The sequence below is a fragment of the Gymnoscopelus braueri genome (genome assembly GCF_963280865.1).
Source record: "Gymnoscopelus braueri genome assembly, chromosome: 6".
Classification (NCBI taxonomy): Eukaryota; Metazoa; Chordata; class Actinopteri; order Myctophiformes; family Myctophidae; genus Gymnoscopelus; species Gymnoscopelus braueri.
In genome coordinates this window covers 44,064,876-44,077,893 of record NC_137607.1, presented here as the reverse complement: position 1 = coordinate 44,077,893, position 13,018 = coordinate 44,064,876, and the positions used below count along the sequence as shown (strand labels likewise).

General features: G+C 43.5%; 1 protein-coding gene across 2 annotated transcripts; it reads left to right on the top strand.

Moving 5' to 3' along the window:
* Nucleotides 1–5,983: 5,983 nt before the first annotated feature.
* On the top strand, nt 5,984–12,485 carry LOC308087168 (uncharacterized protein). Of its 2 annotated transcripts, XM_080430882.1 has the most exons (7): nt 5,984–6,126; nt 6,668–6,715; nt 6,861–6,957; nt 7,088–7,216; nt 7,521–7,616; nt 7,822–8,018; nt 12,214–12,485. In XM_080430882.1, exons 3-7 carry the CDS (start codon nt 6,879–6,881, stop codon nt 12,241–12,243), a joined length of 531 nt encoding a protein of 176 aa, XP_080287008.1. In that variant the 5' UTR covers nt 5,984–6,126; nt 6,668–6,715; nt 6,861–6,878; the 3' UTR covers nt 12,244–12,485. The 2 variants fall into 2 exon arrangements, with proteins under 2 accessions (XP_080287008.1, XP_080287007.1); XM_080430881.1 differs by lacking the exon at nt 12,214–12,485 and having other exon boundaries at nt 7,822–8,149.
* Nucleotides 12,486–13,018: the final 533 nt, after the last annotated feature.

The window sequence follows — 13,018 nt, the reverse complement described above, 5'->3', positions numbered from 1 at the left end:
TTTTTACCACTGAGCTAATAGAGCAAGTCTGCTTGCTCAGGGGATAAATTGAATCTTGACCTTCAGGTACAAAAAATTGTCAAACCAGAAACAGGATCGTGTCAAAGGTTGTGTTCAACCTATTTGAACCTACCCAGATAGCAAAATATGGTTATTCAACGTTGAATTATAGTCGTTAGGGTTGATTTTTGGTTACGATTGAAGACTGATGGTTTTTCAACATTGAATCACTGTTGTATTGCAGTGCAAAATTCAATGATTGAAATGCCAACATTGAATCAGCGTTGAATCTATGGTGCAAATTCAATGATTGAAATGCCAACATTGAATCAGCATTGAATCTATGCTGTTTGCCTTTTTCTTTTCTTTTTTCTTGATGGGGGGAGGGGGGGAGGCACACCCCTCCTCACACCCCCCCTCCCCCCATTTAATGATTGAAATGACAACATTGATTCAACGTTTTATCCATGCAGTTTGCCGTTTTCTTTTATTTTTTTCTTGTTGGGGGGAGGGGGGGCAACCCCCTCCTCCCCCTCCCCCCTCCTCCCATTTAATTATTGAAATACCAACATTGATTCAATGTTGAATCTATGACATTTGCCTTATTCTTTTTTTGACGGGTGAGGGAGGGGGGATGCCTTCGCCTCCCCTCCCCTCCTCCCCCTACCTTCGCTAACCCTAACCTTAGCTGCCCTTGGGTTAGGGTTAGCCTTCTGGAGCCCATGGAGTGAATCCGAAATCAGATTCTCGATCAGTGCGTGTCCGATTCGCCCAATATAAGTTTCCTTCCACACAGACCTACGGTTTACAACCTAGGCTCTTAATTGCCTAGTGCAGCGATTCTCAAACTATGGGTCGCAACCCAAAGTGGAAGGAAAAAAAGACGATGTCCTTCACTCGGATTTTACACCAGGCAGTCGTTTGTGTATTTGTCCTGTCTCGCGCATCAACTGATGCCGATAGGCTGTGCTTCAATACACATCATGCATGTATAATTTGGGGGGGCTGCGTCCACGACCAACGTGAAACCTCTCTCTCTCTCTCTCTCTCACACACCCCGACACCACACACACACACCCCGACACGACACTGACACTGCACACAATGCACACAGCGTAGCAACAACACAGGAGGACACAGATGATTTAGCTGAGCTCTTCAAAACGATTTACTTAGTCCGTAAGCGAGAGGGTACACAATACAAGATCCATGTGGTTTCATCTGTAGCCCTCGCACGGAGTTTAACTTAGACTGCGTCGTAACGTTACCGTCAGACAACAATTACAGACAACCAGAGACCACCAGTAGCCTACTACCAACAGCTGCACCGCTATGTCGGATAAAGAAATGATTCTAGCGAGATATTTTGGGGGCGGTTTGCTGGGGTCGCCAAAAGATTTCCCTTATTATATGGGGTCGTGGTATGAAAAAGTTTGAGAACCCCTGGCCTAGTGTTACCGCTTCACTTCAACGTGCTTTAACTTGATAATGTATTACGGGCCCATCTTTTGATATGTTGTAGAGCTTGTCCATGCGAACACGTGGATATATGTCTAATTTCTTTGACACTTTTATGGCGAAGATCTCCACTTTCACTATGGTCCTAAGAATCTAAAACCCTAACAGTACGTTTTAACAGCGGGCGACTCTCGGGCGATCACCGGCGACATCGTCCAAAAGATAAAGAAAATCCATCTTTTCATCCCCCATCGCCCTATCGCCAGTAGTCGCCGGCTCTCATAGACTTTCTTTATCTTTTGGACGATGTCGCCGGTGATCTCCCGAGAGTCGCCCGCTGTTAAAACGTACCGTAAGACCATTTTGAGTGGTCTTAGGGTTGAATGGTCTTGTAGTGTCTTACATGGACGTGTTTCCCAGAGGAAAGCATAAGAATGCGATTCAACTTCCCTAGGCTCTAGGCCTACTAGGCCTAGGGAACCAGCTTAAAGTTGGGGTGCCTGCGACCTTATACAGGGATTTTAATTCAGACCTCAATAGCTTCGACTACATACCTGGACAAGGAAAGTGGTGCTGTGAGGATATTATTTTTTGATTTTCGAAGCGCCTTTAACACCATACAGCCCCCCCCCCCCCCCTCCTTCCCCTTCTGAAAGACAAACTGAACAGCATGCATGTTGGCCCACACCTTGTGTCCTGGATCATGGACTACCTCACTGACAGACCACAATACGTCAGGTTGAGGGACTTTACATCTGACACTGTGACCTGCAGCACAAGAGTCCCCCAGGGGACTGTGCTGGCCTCCCTTCTCTTCACCCTTTACACGGCAGAGCTCAGACACTGCACAGAGATGTGCCACCTGCAGACATTCTCAGTAATGTAAAGTATACATAATAATAGTAATAATAATATTAATAATAATAATAAAAAAATAATAATAATACATTTTATTTATAGCACACTTTACATTTTTGGAAATCAGGTTAAAAAACAACAGGTTAAAAAACAAAAGGCACAAAAATGTTAAATGTTTTTACATGATGTGAACATCATCATTAACTCTTTGACTGCGGACGACGCGATAACGCGTCAAGTGCTACTTTGTCCAGTTGGCCGTCGACGCGCTCGACGCGCTGGACGCGCGTTCATTGTTTAATCTCTGATTGCGCTATGCTGCTTAATATTCAATGTTATTCTCGAGTTCCACTTACTTCACGGACATCTGCATCCGGTTTCATGACCTGGATTCCGTTTCCGGTTTTTGATTCTTTTCCCCAGTCATTTTCGTCCAAAATAGGTAAATAAACGGTCTTTCACACGGTATGACGGACAAACGGACAGTTTCTCTTCTATAATCTATGGTCTGGGTGACGATCAGTCATCGCCGTCGTATATCACAACGTAATTTTCGCCGATCAAAACAATGGGGGGGACGTCACATCCGTTTTCATGTTTTTCCTTGTCTAATCTATGAAGAAGGGTGAGAGAGACCCAACGACATGATCAAAGCTGTCATGTGCTGCGCTCTAGTGGCGGAATTGTGCTGGGTCTTTACATTATGTGTCCTTAAATTATTTTCATGAGAAAAATTCAAAATATAAAAATAAAAAAACACGAAAATTGCTGGCACTGGGGGAGTACTTTATGAAAATACTCTGGCAGTCAAAGAGTTAATATCAGTTATTATTATCATTATTAATTTTATCCTTCAACTTCAGCCGATCTACAAGCTCACAACTTGCAGATCGGCTGTTTGCCTCTTTCTTATATTATTTGAGAATTTGGCCAATGTTTGACACATTTTTTTTTGTATAGTTTGTTGACTACTCTTGATGCAGCAATGGTCTTTTTATTTGCTATATTTTTACTTTTTCATTTATTAAAAAGGTTACTTAAATTGTCCCTTCACTGTCATCTGGGGACCCCCCCCCCCCCCCCAGAAAAAAAAATCATGTGGGGACCCCTGGCTGGTCCCGATCCACAGGTTGAGAACCACTGACCCAACATTGCGTCAACATTACAAAGGGGTTAGGCGGAGGCGGAGCTTATCCGTTTTGAACACACACTCAGACGGACCGGGGAGCTGCAGGAAGTCGAACTAACGGCTCAGGAGGAGCGAACCTTACAGACATGGATGTTTCCATGCTTCTAATCTACTATAACAGGTAAATTGAATTAGTTTATGGAATTAAAATGTTGTCCAACTTGTTAGTTCATGACCGTGGCGTGTATTTGCCCGAGTATAGCCCTGAAACATGACTGTCATATATGATATGATAGTCATGACGAAACTTCAACCTGGTGTTTGCACTTTCAACTTTACGGTCCTTACATCTAAATAAACGTTCAGATTTCAAATATAAAGTGCTTAACCCATGGCCACGGATGTTACAATTATATATGGTATCTCAGAAGTACCCGTATTTTCCGTATTGTTTAATAAAAAGCATTTTCACCCGATCGATGGCCATTTCCTCATAGAGTTATAACGTATGTAGAGTGCAATACACTTCCCAACCGATAGGGTCACAGTTAGCATATGGCGAAAAACCTAAGAAAATGGCCACCGATCGGATTAAAATGCTTTTTATTGAACAATACGGAAGATACGTGTACATCTGAGGGTCCGTACATACTTGTAACATTCGTGGCCATGAGGTCAGCACTTTATATTTGGAATCTGAACGTTTATGTGGATGTACGGGCTATAAATGGAGAAAGTGCAAACACTAGTTTGCAGTTTATCCATGACGCTCGTGATCCATGGCTATAAGGCAGGCCTGACTCGCAAATTTTGAAACTAGTCGTTGGTAGAAACATATTTACACACGATTAAAATATAATTGTATCCAAGTGATGTTTATAATTAGTAAATCAATAAGTCTGATTAAGTACTTTAGCCCTATTTTATACTTTTGTCGTACAACAGCGTTGCTTAAAAAAATCGCCAATCTACAAGCTCACAACCTGTTGATTTTACTATTTTTATTAAGAAGAAAACCCCGACTGGATCTGTGGATCCGGATCTTCAAATAGTAAAATCAGCAGGAAGTTGACATTTTTATTCAAAAAATAAACAGTACTGGGTTTGGTGATGCTCTATATTGTCTGAATTAGCTTTGATTGTGTTTGTTTATGTGCTAAAATAGTGACTTTGAGAGCTGTTTCAGCGTACAATGTAAGTCAATGAGGAGCATATTTTGAATGATCAATTTCTAATCAATGGAGCAATTATTTTTGATTTCTTGTCCTCCTTTGGAGTTACATCATGGCAAGGTAAATACACAACACAAACCTCTACCAAAGTGGTCTTGCCCTTTTAAGCACTATCGCTTTAAACATGGAAGCCATGCCAGAACCACGCAATTTAAAAAACATAATTTACCATTATAAATCCTAACCAAACAGTAAAGAAATACCACATCACACTGGGCAGAAAAAAGTGTTAAACTGGCATTCACCTCATTAGAGCTATTTGGATGCAGTAACCTATGTTAAATCTGGAGGCCATTGCAACAATATTTTTCGAACCAGTCTGAACTAGTGTTTTGCTATTCTTCAATGTATCTCTAAAACGACTATTTTGAATCTTAATTTGTCCTTCCTGTCTTTTAGATTGTGGCAGTGTTCTGTCGCTCAAAAGCGAAGATTTCCAAGAACTTGACAAACACACTCTTGGGTTCTTGGAGATTTTCAAGTCCAAGGGAGGACGTTGTGCTCCACAACTCAAGGAGTATCTGCGGCAGGTATCACCAGAGGTAAAGGCTATTGATGGATCGCTTACACCCTCATCTGTCTTGGGCCATCCTCTCCAGCTGTTCCCTATTTCTTTACTTCTTGCTCTGTGCTCCTTCTCCAGGTGTTTTTGGGTCTTCCTCTGCTCCGTTTGCCTGGTGCGTTCCATGTTAATGTTTAATTATTGCTGTTTTGTTTCTCCTGAATGTGTGACTAATCCTGCTCCACTTTCTCCTTATCAGCTGTACCTCCACTGTTAAGTTTCTAAGATACAAAGTCATCCCTCCATAGACTGCCCTATTCATGATAATTAAAACTTGTATCTGATTGCATTTAATGGCATTCTCCCACTGTTAAGTTTCTAAGATACAAAGTCATTAAGTCACAATTCCCTCCATAGACTGCCCTATTCATGATAATTAAAACTTGTATCTGATTGCATTTAATGGCATTCTCTTTTGTATCTGACAAAAATTTACCAAAAAAAAAAACTTTTCTCATGAGCAACTTTTTCTCAATAAACAATGGATTGATTGATGATTGTAGAGGTGCAATATTGGTGAGTTTATTGCCATGAAATGCAATCAAGTTTTATTTCTCATGAAGAGGGCTGTGTATGATGGAAATTGCGACTTAGAGGTTGCAGTATACAATGTAAACATTGTCTTACGTCACTTCTGTCTAGTCCTTGACCACTTAGCAGTCTTGTGTGTTTATTTTACTTCCCCTTAGTGGGTGTGTATTGTGTTTTCTACCATATAAAAAGGCGACATTTGACATGTAATTGTGGTTGTGGTTGTTAGGACACCGATGACCTTCCAGACATGTCCCACCTCTCCATTGGGATCCTGACCGTGGTTCCTGAAGACAGCCCGGCTTCTCCTCACTCACTGCACTTGGACTCTTCACTATCATGCATCGTCTTGGAAGGTACAACAGTGATGACCTTCAAAGTCTCCCACATGCCATCTGCCTACTGTTTGGACTGATTTACGCACTGAATTTGGAGTACCCCAAATCAATGAAGAACACCTTTGATTTTATTCAAAGAGTTCTTCTCTCACTTGGACATAAATCCCTAAAACCCAAAATACAATCTCTCAAAAACTGATGGAGTTAGTGATTGTTAAGATTAGAATAACCACTGGATTAATGCAGGCACTTTGATTGTTTAGCTTTGAATAACCATCAATTTAATGCAGACACTTTAATTTTGATTGTTACGGTTATAATAACCATTGATTTATTGCACTCATTTTGATTTTTGTATTGCTAAGGTTATAATTGAATATAAATTGAATTTATTTGTGACTTGTATTACATTCCACATTACTTTTGATTGGTCTATCTAAAATCCACAATGCATTGCATAAAGGCATAGCTATTTTTTAAAGATCTTTGACAGACTACAAACTAAGGTTACTTTTCTATGTCTCTGCAACCTTGTGATACCTTCTACCCCGATTTACAGCCATACCCTCCAGCCTCTTCTACACAGGCCTGCCGACCTGTTGATGAGGTATGTTTTCTTTAGATTTAACCCATGTAGACCTACAAGCTCTTAGCACAGCACTCGGTGCTGCGCTATGAGCTTGTATAGTAGCCTATAGTTTTGATGATTTTTGACCAAGTACAATTAAGGGCCTTTTGTCTTTTCTGCACAGCCGTATGCAGCTACATATATGGACTTGGATCAGTGGAACCAAGAAACACCCAGTGTACTGCAACCTCCATCTCCGTCCAGTGATGCTCCAGTAGAAGGTGTGGTTCCTCAGCTAAGTGTCAGCAGACTTGGCACTGTTGTCCTTCAAATTCAGGATTCATAGATGAGTTTTGCTTTTTTTTAAAAAACTTTTCTTTACAGTTTTTGACGTGCTTTCAATCTTTCTAGGTCAACCAAATCCATCTGACCAGAGCATACCAGAGGGTCAAGGGTGGCAGCCTTGCGACTCTTGTCGGTCTGAGGTGGAGAAGCTCCAGCTCCAGTTGAGGAGGATAACCACTGTGCTCTCCAGTATCAGTAAGTTTTATTGCCTGTAATGTTGCAGTTTTCAGTTGTCTGCTAATTTCTTTGTCTCACTTGAAACTTTACTTTATCCTGTACCTCTTTTGTGAGTTCTCTGACATGACTGGAAAACATTGGTATCCCAAAATAAAACTGTTTTCTGTTTACTGAAGAGCTGGGGAGATCGACCCCTGCTACTGAACAAATACTCATCAATGACTGCTATCAGAATATACTGTAGAGCTTTGTAGAACAGTACTCAATCTTATTGTTTTACAAATACACTCAGTAGACTCAGATTTTTTTGTCTTTGTTCTAGGCTCTGAGAAACTAGACGCACTGAAGGGCTTTATCACCCTGGTCGGTGACCTAGAGTCTGGAGTGTCCAGTCTCGGGCAGCAGGAGCTATATCCAGGTATGGATGTATACGTTTGCCATACATTTCACACTGAACCTGACGTTCTTGGTAGCGAGTGATCCGTGTTGTGAGCTGCAACTAGATAGTGAAGTTTTCAGAAGGTCACAGTTGTCTGTTTTCATGGTGCACTGAGCGCAGAAAGGGGTCAATGTAGCTGATGTCTTAAAATGCAGTTTGTTAATTGCTCGCTCTCTATTCACAGGCTGTGGACAGATGATTTCATCTGTGCAGCTGGCAGCCATACACCAGCGTGCCAGGAAGGACTGCAAGAGGCTATTCCACGCCTTGTTCGAGGTGTTCTTCACCCATGAGGAGTGCCGCAATGCCGTCGTATACGGAAAGCATGGTGTCATCCCAGAGGGGAAGAACAAACTGGATGAGGCGAAGAGGCACTGTTCAGTAAGTATTTGTCACACCACTAGTTCCTCAGAGTAGTGTTATAGATGGCCAGTCAGTGGAGTTGGTAACCACTTATAGACAGACATGCAAAAGTGTCACTTTTCAGCTACAGTCACCTTTTTGAACTCAAATAGGGCAATTGTGTGACACCTGACCCGAAAGAAAACAACATGTTGTCACCTTTTTCACCTCGGGCTGTTTGCATGCCTGTGTATACCACCTGTATACCACCCGTATACCACCCATAGACCACCTATAGACCACCTGTATACCACCTGTATACCACCTATAGACCACCCGTATACCACCCATAGACCACCTAGAGACCACCTATAGTCCACCCGTATACCACCTAGAGACCACCTGTATACCACCCGTATACCACCTGTATACCACCTAGAGACCACCTATAGTCCACCTGTATACCACCTGTATACCACCCGTATACCACCCATAGACCACCTGTATACCACCTGTAGACCACCTATAGACCACCTGTATACCACCCATAGACCACCCAGAGACCACCTAGAGACCACCTAGAGACCACCTAGAGACCACCTATAGACCACCTATAGACCACCCGTATACCACCCGTATACCACCTGTAGACCACCTAGAGTCCACCTAGAGACCACCTAGAGACCACCTAGAGTCCACCTATAGACCACCTGTATACCACCCGTATACCACCTGTATACCACCTAGAGACCACCCATAGACCACCGAGAGACCACCTGTATACCACCCATAGACCACCCGTATACCACCCAGAGACCACCTGTATACCACCTGTATACCACCTGTATACCACCTATAGACCACCTGTATACCACCTATAGACCACCTGTATACCACCTATAGACCACCTGTATACCACCTAGAGACCACCTGTATACCACCTGTATACCACCTGTATACCACCTATAGACCACCTGTATACCACCTAGAGACCACCTATAGACCACCTGTAGACCACCTAGAGACCACCTAGAGTCCACCTAGAGACCACCTAGAGTCCACCTATAGACCACCTGTATACCACCTATAGACCACCTGTATACCACCTAGAGACCACCCATAGACCACCTAGAGACCACCTGTATACCACCCATAGACCACCCGTATACCACCCATAGACCACCTAGAGACCACCTGTATACCACCTATAGACCACCTGTATACCACCTGTATACCACCTATAGACCACCTGTATACCACCTATAGACCACCTGTATACCACCTATAGACCACCTGTATACCACCTGTATACCACCTATAGACCACCTGTATACCACCTGTATACCACCTAGAGACCACCTGTATACCACCTATAGACCACCTGTATACCACCTAGAGACCACCTGTATACCACCTGTAGACCACCTGTATACCACCTAGAGACCACCTGTATACCACCTATAGACCACCTGTATACCACCTAGAGACCACCTGTATACCACCTGTAGACCACCTGTATACCACCTGTATACCACCTATAGACCACCTGTATACCACCTGTAGACCACCTGTATACCACCTAGAGACCACCTGTATACCACCTGTAGACCACCTGTATACCACCTGTATACCACCTGTATACCACCTATAGACCACCTGTATACCACCTATAGACCACCTGTATACCACCTGTATACCACCTGTATACCACCCGTATACCACCCATAGACCACCTAGAGACCACCTATAGTCCACCCGTATACCACCTAGAGACCACCTATAGTCCACCCGTATACCACCTAGAGACCACCTGTATACCACCTAGAGACCACCTATAGTCCACCTGTATACCACCTGTATACCACCCATAGACCACCTATAGACCACCTGTATACCACCTATAGACCACCTGTATACCACCCATAGACCACCTATAGACCACCTGTATACCACCTATAGACCACCTGTATACCACCCATAGACCACCTAGAGACCACCTAGAGACCACCTAGAGACCACCTAGAGACCACCTATAGACCACCTGTATACCACCCGTATACCACCCGTATACCACCTAGAGACCACCTGTAGACCACCTAGAGACCACCTAGAGTCCACCTAGAGTCCACCTAGAGACCACCTAGAGACCACCTGTATACCACCCGTATACCACCTGTATACCACCTAGAGACCACCCATAGACCACCTAGAGACCACCTGTATACCACCCATAGACCACCCGTATACCACCCATAGACCACCTAGAGACCACCTGTATACCACCTGTATACCACCTGTATACCACCTATAGACCACCTGTATACCACCTGTATACCACCTAGAGACCACCTGTATACCACCTGTATACCACCTGTATACCACCTATAGACCACCTGTATACCACCTATAGACCACCTGTATACCACCTAGAGACCACCTGTATACCACCTGTATACCACCTGTATACCACCTATAGACCACCTGTATACCACCTATAGACCACCTGTATACCACCTGTATACCACCTGTATACCACCTGTATACCACCTGTATACCACCTAGAGACCACCCATAGACCACCTAGAGACCACCTGTATACCACCCATAGACCACCCGTATACCACCCATAGACCACCTATAGACCACCTGTATACCACCTGTATACCACCTAGAGACCACCTGTATACCACCTATAGACCACCTAGAGACCACCTATAGTCCACCCGTATACCACCTAGAGACCACCTATAGTCCACCCGTATACCACCTAGAGACCACCTGTATACCACCTAGAGTCCACCTAGAGACCACCTAGAGTCCACCTGTATACCACCCGTATACCACCTGTATACCACCTAGAGACCACCCATAGACCACCCATAGACCACCTAGAGACCACCCATAGACCACCCGTAGACCACCCGTATACCACCCATAGACCACCTAGAGACCACCCATAGACCACCCATATACCACCCATATACCACCCATAGACCACCTAGAGACCACCTAGAGACCACCCATAGACCACCCATAGACCACCCGTATACCACCCATAGACCACCCAGAGACCACCTAGAGACCACCTAGAGACCACCTGTATACCACCCATACACCACCCATAGACCACCTATAGACCACCTATAGTCCACCTGTATACCACCTGTAGACCACCTGTATACCACCTGTATACCACCTGTATACCACCTATAGACCACCCGTATACCACCTAGAGACCACCTAGAGACCACCTAGAGACCACCTGTAGACCACCTATAGACCACCTGTATACCACCTAGAGACCACCTAGAGACCACCTATAGTCCACCTGTATACCACCCGTATACCACCTGTATGCCACCCGTATACCACCCATAGACCACCTATAGACCACCTGTATACCACCTAGAGACCACCTGTATACCACCCATAGACCACCTATAGACCACCTAGAGACCACCTATAGTCCACCTGTATACAGACATGCAAAAGTGTCACTTTTCAGCTACAGTCACCTTTTTGAACTCAAATAGGGCAATTGTGTGACACCTGACCCGAAAGAAAACAACATGTTGTCACCTTTTTCACCTCGGGCTGTTTGCATGCCTGTATAGATATATATCTTGGGGTATCTTGTGACAATGTATACACATGTCTGTCTTACTGTGTTGTGTTTTTAGGGCTTTTATTTCGGGGGACGGGCGTGCTATAACAATTAAACTTAAAAATATGATACATTCGGAATAAATAGCCTCCAAGTAAAATTTGCAGAGAGCAAGGAGGCTGCCAAGGGCCCCTCCCCTCCCCTCATAACCAGTTGATCAGCTGTAAACTCTGTCTACACAGACTGTGGCAGGCACAGGGCTCCAGAGTGCGACCTGCCTATTGTGCTGTATGTGCGAGTTAAATCTGATTTCGAACCACCTCTGGAGGTGGTTTCAAATCAGATTTCAACTCAGATTTCAACTCGGATGTGTGCATTTAGACAGATTTAACCAGAATCTCCTGTTGACTAGTTGAGCACAATTTCCTAAATTAATATTTAAAAAAAGTTTAGGTTGGAGTCAGGTGCTGGTGAAAGTGTATGCAATGCTTTAGATGCTCATTTCAAATTCCAGTCCAGTCTTTTAGCCAACCCGCACTGGCTGCTGCAGATTAAGTGTCTTTGTGTTTTATATGTATACAAAATTGAGTGTTTAAATCCCATGTGCTTTCTTGTTATCTTATCTTTCAGCTGCTGCTCAACGATCGGACCGAAAATTAACCCAGTTGAACTATGAAAAGACGGTCAAGTCTTGGCTGCAGTTTGCGCCTGGCCGTCAGGGAGGCATCCCGAGGAATGCTCTGGAGCAGCAGGGACCGGATCTGGATGCAGGTGGCACCTCTGCAGGTTCCCTCCCTCCCTGAAGGGATTAACCCATTACAACCGGGACAGCGTTTTGCGTTTGAACTTCAACCATTTTTTCTTTTCTTTAACCCATCTAGACCGGGACAGCGTTTTGCATTTGAACTTGGACCTTTTTTTCTTTTCTTTTTATAAAAAACAACCCAAAAAAAATCGTGAAAATGAATATTTTGTCCCCGATTCTGTCTTCTAAATACTTCTTCCAAATCTGTGGTTCTCAAATTTTTCCATGTCAAGGACCCCCAAAATCACATGTATTTGGACGCAGACCCCCACCTAGAAAAATATCTTTCCAGGGACCCCCAGAAACAGATTTCAGTTACAAAAGTTTCCTTTGAAAAATATATATTCAAAGATTTGAACAAATGTTTACGATTTTTCAAAAATAGCAGATCTATCATTTAGAAGACATTCACTGAATCGGGTCAAAATATCCAAATGCTTGCAGACATTTTCACGATTTCTTTCATAAATAGCAGATCTACAATCTTGTATATGTTCTATATTTCATCTGTTAAAGCATAAAAACAATGGTTAAAGCAGTTCAACGCAGGTCTAAATGCCTTGGTTCAATAAATGTGAAGATTCAAATCATATTGTCTGTCTTTATTTTTATATTTTCACATTTTGGGAA